The sequence below is a fragment of the Leguminivora glycinivorella genome, chromosome 6, assembly GCF_023078275.1.
Source record: "Leguminivora glycinivorella isolate SPB_JAAS2020 chromosome 6, LegGlyc_1.1, whole genome shotgun sequence".
Lineage (NCBI taxonomy): Eukaryota > Metazoa > Arthropoda > Insecta > Lepidoptera > Tortricidae > Leguminivora > Leguminivora glycinivorella.
In genome coordinates this window covers 1,554,212-1,581,968 of record NC_062976.1, presented here as the reverse complement: position 1 = coordinate 1,581,968, position 27,757 = coordinate 1,554,212, and the positions used below count along the sequence as shown (strand labels likewise).

General features: G+C 38.9%; 1 protein-coding gene across 1 annotated transcript; it reads left to right on the top strand.

The window, feature by feature from the left end:
- Positions 1–488: 488 nt before the first annotated feature.
- Positions 489–23,469, top strand: LOC125226928. The gene is made up of 15 exons (XM_048131109.1): positions 489–515; positions 1,775–1,846; positions 3,084–3,245; positions 3,774–3,930; positions 5,967–6,107; positions 6,841–6,909; positions 8,044–8,148; positions 9,278–9,341; positions 10,854–10,916; positions 16,412–16,520; positions 18,217–18,323; positions 19,029–19,172; positions 20,198–20,345; positions 21,429–21,536; positions 23,122–23,469. Exons 1-13 carry the CDS (start codon positions 489–491, stop codon positions 20,271–20,273), a joined length of 1,296 nt encoding a protein of 431 aa, XP_047987066.1. The 3' UTR covers positions 20,274–20,345; positions 21,429–21,536; positions 23,122–23,469.
- The last annotated feature ends 4,288 nt before the right edge of the window (positions 23,470–27,757 follow it).

The window sequence follows — 27,757 nt, the reverse complement described above, 5'->3', positions numbered from 1 at the left end:
CTTCAAGCATGGGGGCAACGTGGGACGGTATTTTTACATTAGGCTGGGATAAAAGACGAATTAGAGTTTGAATTTCATTAGCTACTGAATCCTCTTTGTGATCCTCTTGCTGTAGAGCACAGCCGTTTTGAGGAGATGGGATAACATATTCCTTAACTAATGCATTGTGAGCCGCTACATCATACCCTACTGACTGCTTCCTAAATGTACGTGGTTTCACAAAAAATGTTTTTTTATAACTATGTGACTGTGTAGTTGCACCACTTGTACCTGGGGCTGTACTAGGAACACTACGGTGTAATATAGGTTGAGACTGTGGTTGAGTTAAGAGGACATCGGCAAATGATTTTGAAACTGCTGGATGTAGTTTAACAGCTTCACCATATGAAACGCAATTATTAGCCATAGTGACTTTGATTTCCTTCTGTCTCTTATGCTCAGGGCAAGCCCTGTTAGTGGCAAAGTGAAAACCATTGCATAGGCAGCAAATGGCATCTTCCTCCTCCACTGAACAGGTATGACCGGCATGCAATTGTCCGCACTTAAAGCACTTAGGTTTTGATCTGCAATGCATTTTTGTATGGCCAAATTTAGTACAATTGTAACACTGAATAGTGGGAAAAATATAAAGTTCAACAGGTAGTGAGTTATAGCAGGAAAAGACTCGTTTTGGTAAAACTTGGCCATCAAAAGTTAGAACAACTGTTTCAGAGGGCTGCCAAGACACGGACCCACTGACTGTCACTCTGTGGTTCAAACGCCGAACTTTTAACACTTTTCCACACCCAGTGGGTACAGAAATGTTTGATATTATTTCCTCCTCCGACCACTGTGAGGGAATACCCCGCACCAGGCCCATGCGAGTTACAGAAAATGATGGTATGTAAGCTGACAGATTTTCTTTATCAAGACTGGGATTGGTCACAAATAGATTGGCATCAATGTGATTGGAAAAGGCCATGGATATCCTTGTTCTGCCAATTCGTTTTACGCTACCATTAATGACGTTCTTAAAAGCATTTTTCACTAGGAACCTTCCAAAGGACACCGGATGAAGGGACGAGTTAGGGTCTGTGTGTTTTAATTGAACGTGCACCGTAAACGGTGCAACATCAGCAGCTGTAAATAAATTTCGGCCAACTTTTGGTTTTTCAATTTCTGTAACAACTTTATCTGCGATTTTTGTATCAGAATTAGGTATAGGATGAGATTGGGTCTTTTGAACACTTTCACACTCACATACATACTCCCCAACAGCATTACGTTTTCGTTTTTTGTTGCAGTCCTTGCACCTTTTACTCTTGTGTACTTTTCTTTTTAGATCATTTTTATTAACAGATGCATCCGTATCTATGCTAGATTCTACGTCTATATTCATGGCGACTTGAAGGTTTTCGCCTCCCGGGTCGGGAGGGTCGTCCTCCTCCATCGTGAAAAATGAAAAAACTTACCTAATATGAGTAGATGATGTTATATATACAAATTAAAATAATATTTACATATGCTACTATCTAAAATATATACAAACGACCAATTCACTGATCCTAATCCTAGTGAAATTAATTAAAAATGTACAAGAAACCAAAACACACAACCGCCGCGTTTCACGTTTCCCGCGCTTTTTTCTATTTTGACATTGACACTTGACAGCATCATTGAGTTGCCAGTGAAAGAAGAAAAAATCCCGTAAATTTTCTTTAAACGAAGTTTCCTCGATCACGTTTATTGGAACCTGATAAAACGTAAATAACCAGTGAAAATAATTCCTAAACAGGATGAAAACACTGAAAGTCCTCGAAAGAAGATTAAAAGAGGTTACGCTAGGGGTGTAGAAGAAGGTTTCAAGGTCAGTTTTTTCAAAATTTGTGTCATTCTTTGAAGATAATAAACAAGTACCATTGTAATTTTATACTACCAGTCAAATTTCCTGCAATATCGGAGATAAGTGATTTTGTTACTAACATAGATAATAAGCGACTTAACTAACACATTTCTTATTCTTGGACCATTTGATGTCTGAATTAAATAAATAAATAAAATAAGAATTTCTGCTCTACGATAAATACTTCAGGAACTACAAGTTGTTTGATCTTGCGCAGACAATAATAAAGAGATAACACATCTTATCTTTATAAAAGCCAGCAACGCACTTCCAAGTTCTCCAACACTTCTGGTAAATACCGGGAGTCCATGGACGACAATGATCGCTTACCATCAGGCTGCCTATCTGCTCGTTTGCTACCTATCTCATAAAAAATATCTATTGTAAAAGAGCTTTACTTATTTGATCAAAATGACTTGCCGTTAAAATTACGAATTAGTTATAAAGGTTTTTAATTTTTAATAATTCTTTATAAAATATTAGTGAATATGTCTGCTGCAACTGCTATCACAAACCACGGTCTATTAGTTGCCTCCATGTCACAATTACATAAAACTTTACAAACGAGACAGCGATAAAGAGTCAACTCAACTTACTCAACAACAAACAATATGGTTTTGATTCTAATGAACACAAGTTAAATTATAATCTATTGAAAATATTTCAACTTGTGCTGTCTTAAAGTAGTCACACTACTATGTATATAAATTAAAACCGAAATAAATTACACATATGAAAGAAAAAGTGACCAAGGCCTCAGGCACCAGAGGACTTGGTCACTTTTTCTTTCATATGTGTAATTTATTTCGGTTTTAATATGGTTTTGTTCCGTGCAATCACTTCTCGCAGAGAAACACAAAATATCTTTAATTCAGAGGTTTATTACCAATGCTGGCAATACTTCCACAGGTAACAAATGTTTGTACATTTTGATGTAGCACCTTGTCGTATAGTGCAAGCACGTCTTAATACTATTTGACAGGTTTTTGTCTATTGTTGATTCGATTTTAATTATCTCTCCTCTCTCCTCTGTGTTTTTAATTGTCTATAGTTACCTAATTTTTGTCGTTTTGAGTTTGATTTGCAGAAGGAACGAAAACATTTAAATAAAATCAAAATAAAGCACTTAATTTTGCAAGGATTTTCCTCCCCCTGTGTGTTGTCGTTAAGTGTAACGTGTGACTGTTTCTTTCTCGTGTAGGTAGTGTTCATGGCGGCTCAAGAAGATGAGATTAAAAGTCTCAGAGAGAAAAATACTGAACTGGTGCAAAAAGTTCAGTACTGGAAGATGACTGCGTCTCAGAGGGAAAATGACAAGTTGGAGTTAATGAAAGAGATCAATGAGCTGAGGCTCAAATTGATTGTAAGTGTTCCGGTTGCTCAACCTCGTAGGAAACAGCTGTAGAGTTGTCAGGTCATTGACCGTGGAAGTGCCCTTTATTATTTTCATAAAGGTTTTTCTATTAACGTTAGATTATTTGTATTTTTCTTCATGTAATCGTTTATTCCATAACATATTTAAGAAAAAGACTTGACACTACTGGCAGTAGTATCAAATTATTTACTAACATAGAGAGATTAGAGACTAATTCCACTACAGACCTCAGAAAGTCACTTTATAATAGTTTAACATGGTTATAGATCGTGTTAATAGCCATTGAGTCCACGTCCACACAGAGGGATGAGCTGAACGAGGCAATATCCTCCCGCAGCAAAACATGTTATATAGTTGTGTACGGCACAGGTCAGGCACGTCTACATAGCACGATTGCCGTACCAGGAAATTCGCGAGGACGCCTGGCTTTGTTCGTATTTTCATGCCAATAAAATGATATATCACAAATTTTCATCTACCTATTATAAAATACCTGTCATCTACCATGTTTTCCAGCGTCTCAAAAGTGGTGGTGCCGCAGACGCACGGAAGCTAGATGCTGCACTCCAACAGGCTAGCGAGCAGGCTCTCTCCCACCTGGTGCAGGCCTCCAGTGCCGTTGCTCGCACCATGGAGCTAGCCAAGACTTATATGAGGGACAGGGAAGGAAATGGTAAATCTAAACATAAAAATAATTTAACATAACCATACTTTTTATTAAAAACTAGTATTGTATATAACAAATACTTAAAATAAAATTAGTCATGGTTTACATTAACCTGAACTAGGATACCCTGTGTTTCAGGCGAGAAAATGTATTATATTATTGAAATTGAACATCTGCAATAAATGCCACTAATAAAGTGGAAAATGTTTGCCTTAGGTGAGACTTGAACAGGTCCAGAAGCAGTCAGTTCAAGTCTTACCCATGGCAGACATTTTCCACTTTTTAATTTACATCTCGCAATTTTTCTGTGTAAAGTGTAAACTGACAGAGCACAGTCCAAAAGCTATCAATTTTAGTGTGAGATATAAAATAACCAATTTTTGTAAAGTGGCATGTTGTGTTGTAAAGCCAAGAGAATATTTTTTTTGTCTATATATGTCTATATTGTAAGATTTCATTATTCTTTAGCATTTTCTCATTTTGCCCAATCAAAGTAAAAACCAACCCGTGTGGTGACGGGTTAAGAATTTCACCACCCCTTTCCTCCCGTGGGTGTCGTAGAAGGTGACTGTGGGATATGGGTTAAATTGTGGCGTAGGCGAGAGGCTGGCAACCTGTCACTGCAATGTCACAATTTCGTTTTCTGTCAACCCCTTATTTGCCAAGAGTGGCACTGAAACTTGAGTAGTTTCATGTGCTCTGCCTACCCCTTCATGGGATACAGGCGTGATTGTATGTATGATTGTATGTAAAGTAAAAACCATATTCTAGTGTGTTGATGGTAAACACACTAGAATTGAAATGTAATTGTAATGTAATTTAATTTATAATTTATCAGTTCAAAATATGTTCAAAATTTTTAATGGGCATTTGCAATGCCTCAGAGTGCACCCACTAGTTATTATTATTTCCTTTATTTATCTTTTTTCTTATGCTAGGTTTTTTACAATATGAGTATAAAAGTAAAATAAAAAAACACTTACAAAACAATATAAAAACATATTTAAAAATATTTTAAGCGGGTTACTCACGTATTAAGTCGATATAGCGTTCGACATGTTTCGGTTCAATTTCGAGAACCTTTCTCAAGTGTAGCGACACCCCCCTTTACATGTCGAGATGTGAGTAACCCGCTTAAAATATTTTTAAATATGTATGAGTCTCACGGGAGTTTTATAGTTAATATAAAAACATATAAACATATTATAAAAAACCTAACCTAGGGTGCCGCCAGCAGCGGGGCAGGGCCCAAGCTGCCGGTGGTTAGGGCTGCAGAGAGAGGAACCGTCGGACTATCCGAGCCGTGTCCAAGATCACGGTTTTTCCCATCATTATTATTATTATTTCGTTTTAGACAGGCAGCTGATGCTGGTACGTCTAAATCATAGTTCACTTTGCACGATTTCACTTCTTAGATAGTTTGTCTAGTTTATTTTTAAATTGATTAACACTGGTAGTACTTAAAAAACCGGCCAAGAGCGTATCGGGCCACGCTCAGTGTAGGGTTCCGTAGTTTTCCGTATTTTTCTCAAAAACTACTGAACCTATCAAGTTCAAAACAATTTTCCTGGAAAGTCTTTATAAAGTTCTACTTTTGTGATTTTTTTCATATTTTTATAAACATATGGTTCAAAAGTTAGAGGGGGGGGGACGCACTTTTTATTTTCCTTTAGGAGTGATTATTTCCGAAAATATTAATATTATCAAAAAACGATCATAGTAAACCCTTATTCATTTTTAAATACCTATCAAACAATATATCACACGTTGGGGTTGGAATGAAAAAAAAAAAACAGCCCCCACTTTACATGTAGGGGGAGTACCCTATTAAAGCATTTTGTTCCATTTTTTATTTTTGCACTTTGTTGGCGTGATTGATATACATATTGGTACCAAATTTCAGCTTTCTAAGTGCTAACGGTTACTGAGATTATGAGATTATCCGCGGACGGACGGACAGACAGACATGGCGAAACTATAAGGGTTCCTAGTTGACTACGGAACCCTAAAAACAACTAAAAAATTGTCTATTATGCCTACAGGTGCAGACACAGTATCCCCGCGATGGAGCAACATCAGCAACTCTACAGAGAAAGTGCACCGAGTGCCTCCCATGATGATGGGCGGACAGTCCATACAGCCTGTTGTGTCGCTTAGCAGGACTTTGAATCTTAATACTTCTAGTAAGTATTATCTGATATTTGGTCATTTTCAGAAATTGGGACCCATATAAAATTTTGAAGAATACATAGTAGACCGATGTTCATGAAACATGGCTAAGAACACTCCCGACTAACTCGGCTTTCAGACAAAAAAAAAACTAAATCTAAATCGGACACAGACAGACAGACAGACGTAGAAGTTCAAACCAAGTTTGTTTTGGCACAGATAAATGAAACTGCTGTGCCGAATTTGGTAGTCTTCAAATTGAACCAATTATAAATTTTTCTCAAACATGCAATGAAATATTGTCTTTACGTTCCTTAAAATGGGCTGGGAAGTATCGCTTTTTCGGCGCAACAACTCGAGAGGACTGTAAAGGGATTTCATATTATTTTTTAGGCCTAGGCCTGCAAAGTAACTTTTTTTTATAAAATATTGTCGTTTAGAGCATTTTTTATTTATTTCATTGTATGTTTGAGAAAAGCACACATGCCTCGGCGTGAAAACGGATTCCCGGCCTCGTATCCCTATCCGTATATACCCACTTGGCCGGAAATCCTCATTTTCCCGGCCTCTGATGTAATGTACTATTAACGAGGTAGATTTGTTTTCTTAGATATGAGATAAGGAAAGAGTTTGTTCAGTATGTGGAATAATATTTTAATAATAGTATCTGTTTATATTTTATTGGAATATCTCTTTTACTTCTCTCTCTCTTAATATTCAGTGGTAATTTGAAATATTATTTTCCAGGACCAGCAGCTAGGAGTCCCAACTCTCGCAATGTTACCGTGAGAGCTGTACCAATGCATATGTTACAAGGTATATCATTATTACTACTGCTAGGTGAATCCACGCAAAACAAAAGTAACGTGAGTCACGACTTCATCGAGTGTTTATTTGAACTACAGCGGCAAATGAAAGGATCTATGCATATATCGGGAAAGTAACTCTTATTTAGAGATAGATAATCACTTGAACTTGCGTAGTGAATAAATGGAACATGCCATAAAATCGAGACTCATGTTACTCTTGCCACGGATTGACCTTTCTTTTTTTTTTTTTTATATACTACGTCGGTGGCAAACAAGCGTACGGCCCGCCTGATGGAAAGCGGTCACCGTAACCTATGGACGCCTGCAACTCAAAGAGTGTCACATGCGCGTTGCCACCCCATTAGAAACTTGTACATTCCCTTTTGCTGTGTTAAATACACAGTAAAAAGGAGTGTACAAGTTCCAAGGAGGGTTCGGATTGCCGACGACTTAAAGGACAATAGACAGTACTAATTAGTTCCGTAGGTCCTCCCGTCGTCAGCACGCCGCACCCTCGTTGAGCTCTGGCAGCCTTACTCACCGGCAGGAACACAACACCATGAGTAGGGTCTAGTGCTATTTCTTAGTCTTTCTGCGACATTAAAGACTCTTCTTTGAGTAATTTCGACAATATTCACCATGGCCCATAGTTCCACTTTAGTAGTTAATCCCAGGATTTTGCGTAGGGACTAGTTATGCGAAAGCGGACCTGTCAACCCAGAAGGCAAACTAGAATAGGTTTCCTGGCGATGTTTTTCTGATTACGGTTCGTTAGAACCAAATTGTATAATACCTTATTCCTAAAACGTCGCCCAATGCCTGTTTGTTTGTCCGTCTTTCACGGCAAAACGGAGCGGAACGATATTGACGTGGAGATTTCAAATGGAAATAGTTGAAAGGGATGGGGGACCTAGGCTAGTTGTTGTCCCTTTTTAACCCCCCCACTTCCCTAAAATGGGGGTGAAAGTTTGCATGGAGCATTCTGATGTTTTCGAATTTAATTCGAGCTAGTGGTATTATAGGATTTGGTTGAAACGAACGGTAATCGTTTTTCTTTACCGAAAAGCGACTGGCCAATATCAAATGACATTTCTACGGATTATTTAGATTGTTGACATTTAATATAGATTGTTATTTTCAGATGTTTACATTCCGCTGACTCGGATAGACATGAGGGACGTTCGGAACCAGAACGAGACTGAACCAGAGCCTGCAGACGACAGCGGGGAAAACATCCCGTTTGACTGTAATTATTTTTAAATTACTTAAAGTTTAACGATGGGAGGGAACAAATCAAATTATTTTATTAAATATTTTTTGATTAGTTTTAGCACAAATTGCTCGCCCTTAGAGTTGGTCAAAGGCGCCTAGCCTTCAGAGATAACATATACTAGAGAAATTTCGACGGGTACCTCGGCGGTCGGGGTGGTGTAACGGTTTTAGCACGTCAGCCGCGTTAGCTGGAGAGTTCGATTCCCGGCTTCGCCACCAGTGGGCTTGATCGCTTTTTCTTTAGTGTATGGTATCTATTTCAGTTTACTTTTAATTTAGTTTGTAAATAGTCTACATAGACACAGTATAAGGAGGACTCAGTGGTTACTCCCAGCAGTGGCGACGCGGAAGGTACCTACTGCGTTCGAAAGCGCGCGGTTGAACAAAATTACTATAAATGTTACTCGACATCGTCCAAAGTAAGATGTAATTATTTAATACTATTAACTACAAGCATAGTATAATAATACCACATTATATCAGTCAGAAAACACAAAAAATATCATTATGCATATTTTTCTACTCCCGTAGTGTTATTCGTCATTTATAGTGTCGTGCATAGATTTTTAAAACCCTACATGTCAAATGGCACTACACGCCCCGAGCACCCACGCATACGATATAGCTCTTAAAGCATTGTTAGCAAGCCTTTAAGGGGTGTAGCGGGCCGCGGGGCGCCGGCCGGGGGCGGGCGGCGGCAGGAGCAGAGGGGAGGCCGACAAGGCTAAATACAGGAAAGTTATTCTAGAAAACTATTAAAAGTAAGTGCATGGTCGTCGAAAAACTATTGTCTGCAACGGTGTTTAACTGAGTTCAAAAATACTCGTGGCGTCTTTATTAACAATTTTCGGCTTCGCCTCAAATTGTTACTCACGCCACTCGTCTTTTTTGACCTCACTTGAACGCAAGTTGCATAAAATACTATACACTGAGACATAGAGCGAGGCCCGTGCCGCGACAGTTTCCTCACGCGACAAATGTGATGTGTGGATGTGAACGTGTCTCCGCCGAGGCAGGACAAATCGCGCGCGTCTTCACCTTTTCTACTTGTTTCTTGACCTGTTAAATAATTGGTAGTTATAATGTTATTTACTGTTTTTCAGCAAGCATGGAGGAGGTGGCAGAGGAACCTCAAAACATGACTGATGATGATGATTTCGAATCATCGTAAGTACTTTCTTCAAATACTATCTTTGATTTACATTTAACATACATACATACAATCACGCCTGTATCCCATAAAGGGGTAGGCAGAACACATGAAACTACTAAAGTTTCAGTGCCACTCTTGGCAAATAAGGGGTTGAAAGAAAACGAAACTGTGACATTAAATTGAATTGAATTTACATTTAAAAATATAGAAATTCATAAAAATTTAGTTAAGAGGGCCCACTGCCTGTCATTTCGCCGGATGGCAACAGCCTTCATATGATGGGTATAATAAAGAGTACTATCGTACAGTATGGCCCCTCCCGCTCCCCGCTGAAAGTGCCGCCCACCCCCTCTCGGTTACCTCATAGTTACCGCCAGTCAAAAATGCGAACAGTCGACCTGTCATATCTCACTCATACAAGCATGTTACCATAGCTGGGCACCGTTAATCAAATAGTTAACTTCGATAATCGCTAATCCGTTACTATAAAAGTTAACTTCGTTAATACATTTCAACAAATTTAACGGAAGTTAAAGTTAATCGATAATCCGTTAATCGCTATAAAAAAAATAATTTTACTGTTGCTAGTTGCATCAGTTATCAACATTTAGTATTTGCGTAAGTTTATATGTTACTGTAAAAGCCCTATGTTCGCCAGAATCTCTTAAAAATCCCAGCTGCCAATTGGTAAAAGCGAAATCTTAATATTTATTGTTCTCTTTGGACTTATATCGACGTTGGTTCGGTAAATTCTAGGTTTTATATGTTTTATTGTGTCAATCATGCGGTCGTAGTCATGGTGGGTAGGTTCCTTGGATTGAGACACCTCTAATCGAAGTTGTGATCCACGGTAACTTGGTAGATAGCGCGGCCCGCCGAACTCTGCACTCTGGCTTGCGCGATTCCGTCAGTTGCGCGATTTGTGTGTCATGCCTGATGATAGTGATGATTTACATTCTATTTCGCAGTAAATGATGGGTGCAGTAGGACTAATAAACTTTAGCAGGTCTCGAACAAGAGATCCAAAGGCACCAATTTGTCTGTAGACTGTGAATTTTCGTAAAAATCCTAGGTTTCGCCGTACTCCGGGCTTTTACAGTAGCGGTCAGAGCAAGTTTTACTCGGCGCGTGCGGAACTGGATTAACGATTAACGGACTCGAAGTAATTTAACGGAAGTTAACGAATCCGTTAACATTTTTTAAAGTTAACTTAAAAGTTAATCCGTTAACCAAAATGTTAACTTCGTTAATTAACGATTAACGGATTAACGAGTTAATGCCCAGCTATGCATGTTACGCGTTCACTTACACGAGCTTAGACTGTGTTGTGTGCTAGGAACGCGCCTCTTTCATATATTTGATCGCCAGTGTCCGAGGTGTGTCTGAGTACCTATATAACATACTAAAAATTCTAATAATCAGTAAGCCCCTTAATGCTCATCGCTTGGCAGTTCCAACAACAATTCATTGATTATAAACGTTTTGTTGAGTAGATGTAATAAATAATTGCATTATTTCGGTTTCAGGCGTAGATTAGATATAGTGACTGAAGATGTGGAGCTAGAGAGTGAAGAACAGACACCACCGAGGTAATATATACTAAATTACTATCGTGGGTTAAGAATTTCACTACCCCCTTTCTTCCGTGGGTGTCTTAGAAGTCGACTGTGGGATTTGGGTTAAATTGTGGCTGGCAACCTGTCACTGCAATGTCACAATTTTCGTTTTCGTTTAACCCCTTAATTGTCAAGAGTGGCACCACAGTATAATAAAGAGTCCTATCGTAACGTATGGCCACTCCTGCTCCCCGCTGAAAGTGCCGCCCGCCCCCTCTCGGTTACCTCACAGTTACCGCCTGTCAAGAACGCGAACAGTCGTCCTGTCATATCTCACTCATACAAGCATAGTACGCGTTCACCTACACGAGCTTAGACTGTGTGCTAGGAACGCGCCTCTTTCATATATTTGATCCCCAGTGTCCGAGGTGTGGTGGCACTGAGACTTTAGTAGTTTCGTGTGCTCTGCCTACCCCTTGATGGGATACAGTCGTGATTGCATGTATGTATGTAGTATTATAGTGAGGGTGTGACTGGTGGGGACTGGTTTTCATCTTGCCTGAGCACATATTTCCATTATAGGTACCTTTAATTGAAAAAAAAGTAAATCCGCATTGGTTTGATAGTACCAAATGTCACCTACCACCTAATGAGACGCTAATGTACGTACTTACTTATTCTTTGCAAATAATGAAAATGAAATATTTATTTTTCAAGTAGGCATATTACAATGCGCATATCAAGCTACGCCGGCTCTAACCCTACGCCTCAGCCTCGAGAAGATTTCAATCCCCCATCAGTTAGAAGGAAGGTATCCACTATGGGACCGGCAAGAAACTCGGCGGGCCACTTCTTTTCCAAACATTACATCTTATAACCATAAACTTAGTTATAAATTTAAATATACAGGGTTATTTTTTAGTCACCTTATAAAAAAAAACCCTGAATTCAGTATCGTTAATAGAACCCATTTCAATAAAAAAACATTATTTTTAAGATTTATTATTTTTTTATTTTGATTCCTCATAATTTTTACAAATTACGGACACCCTACACACAGCTGATTTTGGGTTCATTTGAGTTCAGCGGCGGCCGGCGCATGATTGGGTATGACGGGGGTGTGCGCGCGGCGGGGGCGGGGGAGCGCGCGCGCCGCTCGCCGCTTTACAAAAGAAACACCGCCCCTCAGTCTCACGCCGCGCTCTCTTACGGACAGTCGTTTTATGTTTTCCTCGCACGCCAGTGAGCTAACGCGAAACGATGTACTCAAACCGCGAGTTTTATGAAATGGTGAGAGTGTACGCCAGGGCTAATAACAATCTGCGAGCGGCTCGTAGGTTGTACGAGGCAGAGATACTGCCTGTGTTAAGAAATACCGGTTTGCCTAAAGCCCCATTTAGATGGTACGAGTTTCTCGCCTCGAACGTACGATTATCGAAGTACGAGAAAAAATATCGTATCATGTAAACTAGTGTGTGTGTGGATTGAGTGAGCACCTTCCGAAAATAAAAAAAAATATGCTGATCATTTAGTAAAAGTTCTAAAACAATTGTAAAACGAATCTCTGAATTTGTAAAAAGATAAATCAAAAGATACAGCCATTAACATGTGCTCACTCAGTTCTCACAAACTACCAACGAAAACAGTGAATATATTCATTTAACATATAATATTTATATACTAACATTTAGTAAAAAATAGGCCAACCTACCTCTATAAATATTAGATCACCTAGTGACGTATTAAATTTTTTACAAATAGTTTCTTATGCTCACTCAATCCACACACTTTTGAAAAGCCGAATTTTGATAAAAAACATAAGATTTAGACCGCTATTATATGTGTATAGTTTAGTAAAAGTGAAATGGGAATTTGTAAAATACAAAACGAACCACTAACGTGTCAGGTTTTTTTATAATAAATTTTTGTAAGTGCTCACTCAGTCCACACGTTTTGAGAAAGTTAAAAATGTAAATATCTTACGATTTGTAGCACCTAAGACACTCGAAAGTACTTCAACATTTAGTAAAAATTTTTACTAAATATCCACCATCTAATATTTTATATTCGTTGTCTGGTTTTAAAGATATTCAGACATAACTTTTCTCATACAAATGTATCAAGTAGGGTGACCACACTATGTCGGCTCCTGATTTTCCCCACCTTCCCATTGTCATATTGAGATTGGGGAGTTTCGTTCGTTTAATTTTGATAATATTAAACTAATACCATATTAATTATCCATCTGCAAACTGTTTTTAGGTTATGTTGTTGGCCTAGTGATGATGTGTATTGTGTAATTTTTATCGACGTCAGGATAATAACCATATCGACATGCATGCATTAAAAAGGACATGAATGATAATTGGTAAGAAACAAAGAATATAATACTTCACTAGTAAGAAACCAGAACCTGGTAATCTAATCGCGCTAACAGATGAGCGTACCGGATTTGTAAGTGGGAGCGAGAAATAGTTATTCTTTTCTCGCTCCCACTTACAAATCCGGTAAACTATTATCAAAATTGAACGAAACTCCCCAATCTCAATATGACAATGGGAAGGTGGGGAAAATCAGGAGCCGACATAGTGTGGTCACCCTGCTTGATACATTTGTATGAGAAAAGTTATGTCTGAATATCTTTAAAACCAGACAACGAATATAAAATATTAGATGGTGGATATTTAGTAAAAATTTTTACTAAATGTTGAAGTACTTTCGAGTGTCTTAGGTGCTACAAATCGTAAGATATTTACATTTTTAACTTTCTCAAAACGTGTGGACTGAGTGAGCACTTACAAAAATTTATTATAAAAAAACCTGACACGTTAGTGGTTCGTTTTGTATTTTACAAATTCCCATTTCACTTTTACTAAACTATACACATATAATAGCGGTCTAAATCTTATGTTTTTTATCAAAATTCGGCTTTTCAAAAGTGTGTGGATTGAGTGAGCATAAGAAACTATTTGTAAAAAATTTAATACGTCACTAGGTGATCTAATATTTATAGAGGTAGGTTGGCCTATTTTTTACTAAATGTTAGTATATAAATATTATATGTTAAATGAATATATTCACTGTTTTCGTTGGTAGTTTGTGAGAACTGAGTGAGCACATGTTAATGGCTGTATCTTTTGATTTATCTTTTTACAAATTCAGAGATTCGTTTTACAATTGTTTTAGAACTTTTACTAAATGATCAGCATATTTTTTTTTATTTTCGGAAGGTGCTCACTCAATCCACACACACACTGTAAACTATGCGTACGATATCGCACGAGAGAGGGCGATAATCGCCTCGCCTTTGATATTTGTATGTCTCCGTGTAAACAAAACACATATGCGAGAATCGTATACGAGTTTATGCGCTACTCAGTCGAAATGAATTCAGTAGAAATCATGTAAAACATGGTGTTTTTATATTTGTAGCTGCATCTCAGTAACTGCTAAAACCAAAAATAAATTCGGCTTATTAATATTATAGGTACAGTTAATGTTTACCTACTGACATTTTACCCCATATATCTATGGAGCAAAATGCCTACTATAATTAAAAAAAAAATGTTATTTATATTCTGTGTTTAATAATATCCTAAACCTAATCGCAAGTATCGCAACCAAGATTTTATTAGCTATACGCTACGGTCGAAATCATTATTTTCCCTATTGTATATTATTGAGACCTTCATAAATCATTTATAGTGTTTTTAATAATATTGGGTACTATTCATCTTAAATTCAAATAAATCCAAGGTAAATTATACCCAATATTATAAAAAAGCATATAATATGTGTTTATAATTAATTAATTAGCAACTAGGCACGCAAGTTGACAGGCAAAACTCGTATGAAAATCGGTTCGCTCCGATTCGTGCGATAATCGCACGTTCGAGAAAAAATGTCATACGAGAACCGGTTTAGACGAGTCGAGAAATGTTATGGAAATATCTCCCGAAAATTCTACTCTCCGTCTAAACTATTTCGCTTGGCGATAATCGCCTGGCGAGTCTCGCATACGATACTCGTATGCGAGTTTTTATTTCTCGCACTAATGTAAACGTTTTCGTACGATACTCGCCAGGCGATTATCGCATACGATAATGTCATACGAGTTTCTCGACCAAGACGGGCGAGAAACTCGTACCATCTAAATGGGGCTTAATGCTCGTCTCCCATGTCATGTCTGCAAACAATTTAATTAGTGTAAGTGAGTTAAGTGAGGAGAAATGGACTCCATTTGTAAGTACCTAAATCAAACGATTATTGTAAATAGCTGATTCCAATTTGCCTAAGCACATGTCGTTTTTCACTTTATCGACTTCTTCTGTGAATTAATTTGTCTTAAAATGTTAAATGTTTTTTATTGACTATCGACATGGGCTTTGACGGTCCTAAGCCCGTGAAAGTATGAAGGAAAATTTGTAATCGCTGTAAAACCGGCGCGGCTAAGAACAAAAGCTGTAGGCTTGTGTCGTTCACGAACTATGAACTGTTAGGAATAAAATCCCATCAATGACCGAAATGAACTGAATCTTTCCAGGCTCTGAGATTCGGTCTTTGCTCATTTAGTTCAGTATAGGATCGGCGAGCGCGAGCGGTTTGGATCGAGAACGAGTGTGTGACTGCGCCGACCGAGAGCGAGAGCTAATTAGCAGAGCAACAAAAAAACGTCAAGTTTTCATATTAAACTTCGGTTACTTACAACCTTTGGGCCCGGAATGTTACTATCTGTGGACTATTCGTATCATTTTGACACTATTCGGTCCCATTCGTTCTGATCTTTCAGACCGCAGTGGTCGCTGGTCTGACTGAACTAAATGAGCAAAAGACCTAAAAGAGCGAACTAGTTCGTGGGAGCGATTGAACGAGATCGGAGCGCTCCGATCAACGAACGAAACGGCACAAGCCTAAAAAGCTGCCATCTTTGAACCCTGCCGACGCCGCTCAGCTCCCCGCCCACCCGCCTCTCCCCACCCCCTGCGCAAGCGCTGCCACTGGCCGCGCGCGAGTGCCCCGCTCACTCCTCGCCTCCGCCGCTGCCGTCAGTAACTAGGGTGACCAAGTTTTCTACTGTTTTTGTGGGATAATTTGGGTGCAATTTTCTTTTTTTTTATTTGAGATGGGATAAAAATAAAACAAAACGTATATTTCATTTACCTTAGCGATCATTTATACGAAGTTTGTTAACTGACTAAAAAGTAACCCTGTATATCATTCACGAAAGAAAAAGCAGCCTTATCAGAGATAACATACACTAGAGAAATTTCGTCGGGTACCTCGGCGGGCGGGTGGTCTAGTGGTGAGGACGTTAGCCGCGTAAGCTGAAGACCCGGGTTCGATTCTCGGCTCGGCCACCAGTGGGCCCTGTCGTTTTTTCTTTCGTGTATGATATCTATTTAAATTTATAATTTATGTATAGTAGTGTGATTACTTGAAAAAAGAACAAATCGAAAAGTATTCAATAAAATAATTTGATTTGTTCCCTAGTTATAAACTTAGTTACTTACTTTTCGAGTTTTTCACAGGCCTAGAGTAGACAATCCTCTGGAGGGACCCAGTTGGTTGCTGGACGCGCCGCGAGAGCCAGACTCCACTACTGAAGAAGTGCACACACCCAACAGTGACAGCCCTGAGGTACGAGTCTGGCAGGCAAGTATGGGCGCGCGATAAATGATAAAACATCTGGCCATCCCTATCCCACTCAGAAATAGTGCGATTAGGGATAGGGTTGCAAAAAAACGGTTTTTTTTCTGGCTTGAAAAATAACATGAAAAAAAAACCCGTGAAAAAAAACAGTTTTTTTTCTGGAGTATGTTTTTTTTCTGAAGGACGAAATCCCAAAAATTACAAAACAGTTAATACTTTTATACGGTTTTTTAGACTTTATGTTAACTATTAAACGAATTTAATTTAATTTCTGGTTTTATAAAACTAACATTTACACAATCTGTAGTTAGTAGTTGTCGCTATTTACTGTTGGCAACACCACCGCCTCTCCACGCTCCACGCCGCATCGGGGATTCCCCAATAAACGTTTGTATTATAATGAATGTTTATCGAATTAAAATGTACGTTATTGTTATTGAAACGTTACAAATCACGAAAAGCCGTTATTGTCGTATTATTTGATCATCTGATGTACAAGTTTCTAATGGGGTGGCAACGCGCACGTGACATGGTTTGAGTTGCAGGCGTCCATAGGTTACGGTGACCGCTTTACATCAGGCGGGCCGTATGCTTGTTTGCCACCGACGTAGTATAAAAAAAATCTGAAAAAAAAAACCATATTTAGAAAAAAAACCATGGTGCTTGGTTTTTTTTCATAGTTCTGAAAAAAAACATTTGGTTTTTTTTCTATTTGCAACCCTAGAAAGGGACGACCTAATGTTTTATCATTTATCGCGCGACCATGATTGCCTGCCTGATTGTGAGCTTTATGTTTATACACCGTGTATTTTTTAACCCCCGACGCAAAAACGACGGGGTGTTATAAGTTTGACGTGTCTGTCTGTCTGTCTGTCCGTCTGTCCGTCTGTTTGTCTGTGTGTGTGTCTGTCTGTGGCATCGTAGCTCCTGAACGGATGAACCGATTTCGATTTAGTTTTTTTATTTGAAAGCTGTGTTAGTCGGGAGTGTTCTTAGCCATGTTTCATGAAAATCGGTCTACTGGGTCGCGGTCGGGGGTTTTTTCAAAATTTTAATTTTTACACATGGTGACACACACTCATGTTCACATGAGGGAATCGAAATATTTTAACAACGCATTAGGCTAGTTTCCTTCTAGTCAAATAAGCTTCTTTTTAAGAACTGTCAAAACGATATACCGTGGGCCTCAGTCAACCTGTGTAAGAATGTCCTATAATATTTTTTTAGTTTTTTGTTCTCGAGTCATGGATGTTTTCTATGTATATATGTATTTGTATTTTTATATATATCGTTGTCTGAGTACCCACAACACAAGCCTTCTCGAGCTTACCGTGGGACTCAGTCAATTTGTGTAAGAATGTACTATAATATTTATTTATTTATTTGTTCCCGAGTTATGGATGTTTTCTATGTATATATGTATTTGTATATTATATATATCGTTGTCAGAGTATCTGCAACACAAGCCTTCTCGAGCTTACCGTGGGACTAGGGTTGCAAAAAACGGTTTTTTTTTCTGGCTTGAAAAAAAAAACATAAAAAAACCGTCAAAAAAAACCAGTTTTTTTTCATGGTTTTTTTGTTTTTTTTTTCATAATTCTAAAAATTTTTTTTTTTACAATTTATGGGACTCGGTCAATGTGTGTAAGAATGTCATTTATATTTATTAATGAGTATTGGCCAGGTTCCCCGGGAGCCGTCGCCAGCGGCGGCGCGCGTGTTCACGCCCACGCTGCGGCGCCGCAAGCGCACCTCCACGCCTCCTCCACTCACAAGGGATTCACTCAACGGGTACGTGTAATACTAATATTATAAATGGGAAAGTGTGTGTCTGTTTGTTTGTCCGTCTTTCACGGCTAAACGGAGCGACAAATTGACGTGATTTTTTAAGTGGAGATAGTTGAAGGGATGGAGAGTGACATAGGCTACTTTTGTCTCTTTCTAACGCGAGCGAAGCCGCAGGCAAAAGCTAGTATGTTATAAAACTACCGATAGACACTTACATCGTCATCCTCCTTGCGTTATCTTGACATTTGCCACGGCTCATGGGAGCCTGGGTCCACTTTGATAACTAATCCCAAGATTTGTCGTGGGCACTAGTTTTTACGACAGCGATTTCCATCCGACCGATTAGTCCGGTTTCCTCACGATGTTTTCCTTCACCGAAAAGCGACTGGCAAATATCAAATGACATTTCGCACATAGGTGTCTATATATAATTATTAATTACTCACCTACTACTGTTAAGTGGAACTAGGCTGGACATGTCTGCCGCATGCACCCTGAACAGGCAGACCAAAAAAGAGATGGCGGGATGACTTGAACGCATTCTATCCAAGCTGGCAGAATTACGCACATGACAGGGTTGAGTGGAAGAAGCGAGGGGAGGCCTTTGCCCAGCAGTGGGACACTACAACAGGCTAATAAAAATAAAAAAAATTACTCACCGACAAAAATTTTTTTGAAGAGTGTTTAAAACTTCCAATATTTTTTCAGGTCACTATCCTGCTCTCGCGTTCTACAAGTACTAGTCCCCAAACTACTAGTGACAGACCCGACTTCGCCTGCCCACAAACGACCGAAGCCTCGCTTCGACGCGCCGAGCCCCAACGGCGCTACCGACTCACGAGTTATTGTATCGTAAGTACAGTAAAAATTGATTAAAATTTTGAAAAAACCCCCGACCGCGACATAGTAGACCAATTTTCATGAAAAATGGCTAAGAACACTCCCGACTTACTCAGTTTTCAAACAAAAAAAAAAACTAAATCCAAATCGGTTCATCCGTTCGGGAGCTACGATGCCACAGACAGACACACACACACACAGACAGACAGACACACACAGACAGACAGACACACACAGACGTCAAACTTATAACACTCCGTCGCTTTTTGCGTCGGGGGTTAAAAAAACCGCCTTCAATAAATAAGCGCGTTAGAAAACATGAAGAAACTAAAAAGCAAAAAATATTATTTTCTTGATTTTTAGTGGTTCCTATTGATATTATAAATAGCAGTCGAATATGCGTACAGTAGTGAAAGAATGATCCTTTAACTCCTAACCATTGAGGAGTTGACCTTCCATCATCAGCTCAGCCAGATAAAATGATTACCATCAGACGTACAAGTCCCAAGGAGGGTTCGGGTTGCCGACGCCTCAAAGGACAATAGACGGAACAAATTATTTCCTTAGATACTTCCGTCACCAGCACTCCGCACCCTCGTTGAGCTCTGGGAGCCTTACTCACCGGCAGGAAGACAACAAGTAGGGTCTAGTGCTATCAGGGGCGGCTCACTCCGCGATCCTTTCACCGCGCTACAGGTACATGCCGGCGACCGCGAGTTCGCGGCCCATTCACTGGCAACGACCTTCGCGCGGCGCAATAGAATTCAATGTCGTTTGCACGCGTGCGGTCCGTCTGTTAATGTAGGTAAGAATTTAGAAAAGCGGCGTTTGTGAACATCAAAGGAGTGAGCCTTCTGTACTTGTACTATTATATATTCTGTGGTGCTATTTGCCTGCGGTCTTCTGTAAGGCGGATATATACTGAGATATTACTGAGTCCTGCCTTTTTGATCTGAAGAATGCTGGTCTGTTGAGTTTACCGTGGGACTCATTAAACCTGCAGTGTAGAATGTTCTATAATATTTATTTAATTCCAGGGAGGAGCTGGAATCTCAAAGCAGAGAAGGGGAATCAGGCGAGCAGAGTCGCACGCCTACCAGTAAACCGCAATGAAAGCCAACGCGCGCCCAGCCAGCAGGACAGCTCCAGGGACCCAGAGGGGTCAAGCCAGCAAGAGAGTTATAGGTAAGATTAATATTATCTAAAGACATATGTAACTCCGTATAGACTGATAGTCTAAGAAAAAAACGTACCTCAAAACCATACAGAAAATAAAAATTTTGAAAAAACCCCCGATTGCGACATAGTAGACCGATTTTCATGAAACATGGCTAAGAACACTCCCGACTAACTCAGCTTTCAGACAAAAAAAACTAAATCTAAATCGGTTCATCCGTTCGGGAGCTTCGATGCGCAGACAGACACACACACACACACAGACAGACAAACAGACAGACAAACAGACAGACAGACAGACGGACGGACAGACAGACAAACAGACACGTCAAACTTATAACACCCCTCCGTTTTTGCGTCGGGGGTTAAAAAAGTACGGTGACCTAGATGGCGTTACACCTTTGGGGGACGCTCGGCTAGATGGCGCTAATATTAATATTTGATATTTTAACACATAATATCATGCTAACAATATGGGCCAAATAGTCAAAATTGAGGTTCAAAGTTTTTAGTATGTGTCGAGAGATGGCAGTCTATGCACTGATTACACATATTACTTTGACAGTAACTCTCTATAATACTCGATCCTCTTTGGTATTAGCAAATAGCAGTGTATTTTTCTATTTTTGGGTTTTAACGTACTGCGTTACATTTTGCTACCAACATAACAAACCAGAAAAAAGTCATGACTGTGTCTTTCTTGAGAAAAAGGTACACTGTTGCTTAAGCATAAAGACGTGTAACAAGTAATTTGTATAAAGATGTGAGGCTTATTTATAACTGGAGTTATAGTATAGTATATTCAAAGAACCAGCTGACTAGGATTCATACTGGCATTCTGAAGTATTTTAACGTCATGTATAACATCCAATAAAATAGTACATTACGATACAAGTGCGTAAAAAAAGGAAGTTCGAAACGAGTGACAATAAATTAAAACACGACCGAAGGGAGTGTTTTAAATCGACACGAGTACGACGTTTTTCAGTACAGATGAGCCTTCAAAGTTTCGACCTGGCATATAATGAACCACTTCTCGCACTAGTGCGTAAAAATAACACCATCTGTACTGAAAATGTATATTGTCCACAGGAGAGATAGTGGCGACAGTGACAGCGGCAGCGGAGCGGACCGCGTCAGCGAGGGCCGCACGCGGCGGAACAGGAAACCCGTCACTTATAAGGAGAAGCCTTTAAACAGGTACGTTGGTTTTCTTCTTAACACCAACCGCTAACGGCTTAGCCACGACATTCGTCTAAGGCAGTTTTCACATTATCCGATCCGATATCAATGTCGGAAGGATTTCAATGGAAAAAATACAAGATGTATGGGATATCGGTCCGACATCCGATATCGGATCGGATATATTGATTTAGACTAACACGATTTGCACTCATAATTTTAGAACCTAATATAAATGTAAATGTAAGTGTTTACGCGATTAAGTCCCGTTTTGTTCTAAAATTATCGGATCGGATAATGTGAAAACGCACTAAGCGCGACAGCGGTGAGCGGCAGCCATACGTGCGAATGAAAAGGAAGATCAGCGCTGGAAGTCCCCAGCAACACGCTGAGATGAGGCCATTTCGTGGCACTTCATTATTTTCTGTCTTATTGTTATTATGTGTATTTTGTCTTGCCTGTGTTCACGAATAAATGTTATTCTATTCTATTCTAAAAGTCCCATCGCTGTGTCTCGCTCCAATGTATGGCCGCCGCTCACCGCTGTCACGCTTAGACCAATGTCGTGGCTGAGCCGAGCCGTAAGACAGTTTTCACATTATCCGATCCGATATCGGATCTCGGAAGAATTTCAATAGAAAAATCCAAGATGGCGCCTGTAATGTATGGGATATCGGTTCGACATCCAATATCGGATCAGATAATGTGAAAATGCACTAAAGGTCTTATTGATTAGTCAAAAACTGGCAGGCAAGCATTGTCGCACGATAAATGATAAAGCATTAGGCCGTCCCTATCGCACTTGCAAATAGTGCGTAATGGACTGTCTGACGTGATATCGTCACTACTTTGAAAAAATCTCGTATCTCACGCTGCTCCTCAAAGTTAAAACGCAGTAAGTCTATATGTATTCCATACGTACTTACTACAATTTTCTTTTCATTGACAGACGAAGATACAAGTTTTTTTAAAAGTAGTGACGATATCATTTATCACACGACCACGCTTGCTTGCCTGATAGTTTCATTGTATCCACATGTAAACCAAAGTAAATGGATGCAAATGTGAGTGTGTCGCTATATTTTGCCAGCTTGCAGAAACTTTTATCACATATCTGCAAAAGTAATATTCGACTAGTCGACTAGAAGACTATTATGCTCATCAACATTAATCCAACGGACGATTTGGTATTATAAAAATCAGCGAAATGATTTATGCCAAATCATATTCTGCGTAAGGTGTTTCTGCCAAACGTGACTTCTGCCAAGAACAACAACAAAATCAAATATATAAATAATAATAAATAATAAATATTGGGGACACCTTACACAGATCAACTTAGCCCCAAACTAAGCAAAGCTTGTACTATGGGTGCTAAGCGACGATATACATACTTAAATAGATAAATACATACTTATATACATAGAAAACATCCATGACTCAGGAACAAATATCTGTGCTCATCACACAAATAAATGCCCTTACCGGGATTCGAACCCCGGACCGCGGCTTAGCAGGCAGGGTCACTACCGACTGAGCCAGACCGGTCATCAATAGGTTTTAAAATAAAATTTACTGATCTTATTAAATGTTTATGTTTCAGGAAACTACGGAGATGATCACAGCGGTCGACTTAGGCGAATTATTTATTGTTTTTAATCATATTTACGGCTACAGTGTTCCATTCTCTGTACCAACATTTATTCTTTCCCACCTCTCATTAGTCCGTCTAGTTTAGGACAACATAATATGCGGTTTATTGATGTGCACTCGTCTTGTACAGATGTACACCCTGTAGACACCTTTTTAGTGGTTAGTAAACGATATCACTATTGCTTAAGTACCTGTTTTTATCGCTTTTGTGTCCACTATGACTGTTAAACCAGTATTTCGAAGGGGCAAATTGTTGAAATCAGTTTTTTTTTCAAGTCTTATTTTAATAATAAAACTATCTTGAGACACTGACATATTAAATTGTCACGTAAAATTGTCGAAGATCGGCCGACATGTTCCGCTCCGTAACGAGGAGCATTTTCATTGAGCACGCGCGATGCCGAGTCAACGGTCGCAGCGAGTTGCGGCCCGCAGTCTGCGTTGGGATACCATCGGCATCGCGCGCGCTCAATGAAAATGCTACACGTAACGGAGCCAAACATGTCGAGCGATTTTCGTCAATTTTACGTGAGTTACCCGATTTTACATGTTTAACAAGCCTTATTTTGTGTGAGATTTTGTACAGTGGGATGTTTGGAAAACTTTGGAAGTTCTGCTTATCTAAAGTAATAAAATAATACTTTAGGGGCTCTGAATGAATTGTTTGTAATTGTTTCATTTTGTTAGTGAAAGTTCATTGCTTCATTGATATTGCTAGATTTGAGGATATATATTTAATATTATTGTATATGTATAAGTAACTGGTCTTCAAACCTGATCCAAATTCATAATAATGAGATTTATAATGGACTGATTTTAATATATGCGTAATTTATGTTCTCATCATGTCTAATTAATTTTTTAGATGAAATTAGGCATTTGATATTCTCATAATATTTATGGCTTCTAATGTTCAGTGTTAAAAATAAATACAATACAATACAATACAATCCTTTATTGATAAAATAAAATTTTACACGTCAGGTAAATAGTTGTTACTTATCCATACTAATATTATAAATGGGTAAGTGTGTGTCTGTTTGTTTGTCCGTCTTTCACGGCAAAACGGAGCGACGAATTGTGAAACGTGATTTTTTAAGTGGAGATAGCTGTAGGGATGGAGAGTGACATAGGCTACTTTTTGTCTCTTTCTCAACCCCCACTTCTCTAAAATGAGGGGGGGACGTTGTTATCATGCAATTTTCGAATTTAACGCGAGCGAAGCCGCGGGCAAAAGCTAGTGGTAAATAAAAATTATATGCACGGGCACAGAATATATAATAGTACAAGTACAGAAGGCCCACTGCTTTGAAGTTCACGAAATGCCGCCTTTTTAAATGCCTACAAAATGATTACAAAGAAACGAGCCGCACGTGCGCAGCGTCGGACGCTAGGGTTGCCCATGGATTAAAAAAATTAATACTCAGATAAAATGTTATGCTATTATATTCAAGTCTTGGGTACTTTCTAGGTATATATACAGCATTTAAATATTTTTGTTTAAGTCCCAACGACACAAGCCTGACTGAAAGTTTCCGTGGGGCATAAATGACATAATCAATAGTAGATCTGTGTAAGATTGTCCTATTTTATTCATGATGTTTATTTAACTAAGCATTATTAGCCATTCCACACGCGGATATCGCATATGAACCTTTAAAAAAACTCGCGACGTATTGTAACAATAGAAAGTGCGAATATGCGTTCCGCGAGAATGCGAGCCACCCCTGATTAGGCCGCGAACTCGCGGCCGCCCGCATGTACTTATAGCGCGGCGATGGAATCGCGGAGTGAGCCGCCCCTGGCACGGGTAGCATGGTCGCGCGATAGACGATAAAATATCAGGCCGTCCCTGTCGCACTATTAGTAAGTGCGATAGGGACGGCCAGATGTTTTATCATTTATCGCGCGACCATAATTGCCTGCATGGTCTATCTGTATATCGTCACTACTTTAAAAAAATCTCGTATCTCACGCTGCTCCTCAAAGTTAAAACGCAGTAAGTCTATATGCATTCCATACATACTTACTACAATTTTCTTTTCATTGACAGACGAGGATACAAGTTTTTTTAAAAGTAGTGACGATATGTCGCTTGCTTATGATATGCGCGAGATAAAACGTGGAAGCTTAAGCGTTGCGAGGGGTTCTCTCAGCACAGAATAACTTCTGTGAGAGCACTTTAACAAGTTTGAGCATTTTCTAGAAAGTTTGTCTGCAAGAGATAGCTTTTTAGCGATAAGACTGCCTGTTTTACTGCAAACTTTTTTTTTTTGGGATAGGAGTCAAACGAGCTGACAGGTCGCCTGATGGTAAGCGATCACTGTCGCCCATGGACACATGTATGTTATACTTACACAATGTTGTATGTATTGAGGTGTGCAATAAAGAACATACTATTGTAATAATAGGGGCATTTAAAAATATTTTAAGCGGGTTACTCACGTATTAAGTCGATATAGCGTTCGACATGTTTCGGTTCAATTTCGAGAACCTTTATGCGTCGCGCTCTCGACATGTAAAGGCGGGGTCGCTACTCTTGAGAAAGGTTCTCGAAATTGAACCGAAACATGTCGAACGCTATATCGACTTAATACGTGAGTAACCCGCTTAAAATATTTTTAAATATGTATGAGTCTCACGGGAGTTTTATAGTTAAAATAGGGGCATTTTCAGATATTTGGACCAAAATTAGTGACAGTTGTTTATAAAAATGAACTCGATGTCAGCTTTGTGAAGACAAGAATAAAATTTGTCTAATTAAACTTAAATAAATTCATTTAATGTTAATGAATGTGTAATTTGTAATATAATTAAAATTTTGAAAAAACCCCCGACTGTGACATAGTAGACCGATTTTCATGAAACATGGCTAAGAACACTCCCGACTAACTCAGCTTTCAAACAAAAAGAACTAAATCCAAATCGGCTCATCCGTTCGGGAGCTACGATGTCACAGACAGACAGACAGACACGTCAAACTTATAACACCCCGTCGTGTTTGCGTCGGGGGTTAAAAACTAACTTTTTTCATGTTCTGAATGTAGATTATTGCTTAAAGTGTATGTAATTAACATAAAAGCAATATTTTTTATGTTTAATTAGGTACATACATACATACATACATACAATCACGCTTGTATCCCATAAAGGGGTAGGCACTGCACATGAAACTACTAAAGCTTCAGTGCCACTCTTGGCAAATAAGGGGTTGAAAGAAAACGAAACTGTGACATTGCAGTGACAGGTTGCCAGCCTCTCGCCTACGCTACAATTTAACCCGTATCCCACAGTCGCCTTCTACGACACCCACGGGAAGAAAGGGGGTGGTGAAATTCTTAACCCGTCACCACACAGGCAGGTTTATGTTTAATTGTCGTTACAAAACTGACATCGAGTTAAATTTTGTTAACAACTTTCACTAATTTTGGGTCAAAATTTTTGAAAATACCCATAATAGACATCCAAGCAATAAATCGACATTTGTTTAGATTCAATAAAATAGTGCCTTAGGTTACCAAATACCGTAGTTTAGCAAACTGAAATCTGTGTTACTATGTGGTTAAAATGTAATTTTTTTTACGGACATACAATTCCTACAAAATGATTACAATAGCCATTTATTGTACAAAAACAATATTGTAGTTATTTAATATTGAAAGTTTTGATTCTCGGTGAATGACATGTATTATGGGATAATTATAATGATGTTTAAATAATATTAAAATTGTATAATGTCACAAAATGGGGTACCGTCGTTTTATTAATAGAATTGAGGAGTGGTAAGTCACCACTCGATTACCATTTCCTATTAATATACTTTTAAAATAGGTCTAGTTTTCCATAAATTTTCGAGTGATAATATCGAGCGCTCGGAAAAAAATCGGCCCCCAATCTTTGACTATTTAATATTCCTTTTTCATATGGTTAAAAACTTATAGAGCCATTTATACACCCTGTTTTTATTGAATTCCGTTAACTTTAAGGGAAGGTTCTTTAGATCAAATACAATTAATTTCTCTAAGAAACAAGCGTCTTAACTTTTACGGTTATCGAGTTATTCAAAAAATTAAGATAATTACTGAACACGTGTGTGACAGCCTTTACCAATCCGTAATGTTATTTGTTTTGACATGTGCCGTCAATCACTTGACACTAACTTGAATGTAATTCTTAAGGGTCTTTCACACTAATAAATTCATTTATTATGTATGAAAACGATGAAAAAAATTTTTTTTTGCGAATTTAACTAAAAGTGATATACAGGATGGTTCCTGATAATGAACCTAACGACGTGTCGAATTTAACGGAAAACAAAAAAAACACGGTGTAGATATATCAAAGTGGTGTTCGGGATGTACATATTCAATACTAAAATATACACTGCCAGTAACGCATACAGGTATTACAGGCCCCGTAGCCGAATGGCATTTCTCCGACGCCAAACGAAAGCGATACGCCGCTGGCTCTGTCGCGCCAATACGGCGCGATATAGATATCAGCGCTTCGTTGCGTTTCGTGAGCGATTGTGCCATTCGGCTAGCCACCCAGCACTGGTCCCACCTAAAGGTTGTAAATAGAAAAAA

Excerpts from the sequence above, each read along its gene's own strand:
- LOC125226928 (XM_048131109.1), top strand. The coding sequence starts at position 489 with ATGGCATCTTCCTCCTCCACTGAACAG. Across the intron at positions 8,149-9,277 it reads GGAAAACATCCCGTTTGACT|CAAGCATGGAGGAGGTGGCA; the intron begins GTAATTATTTTT and ends ACTGTTTTTCAG. Across the intron at positions 9,342-10,853 it reads GATGATGATTTCGAATCATC|GCGTAGATTAGATATAGTGA; the intron begins GTAAGTACTTTC and ends TTTCGGTTTCAG.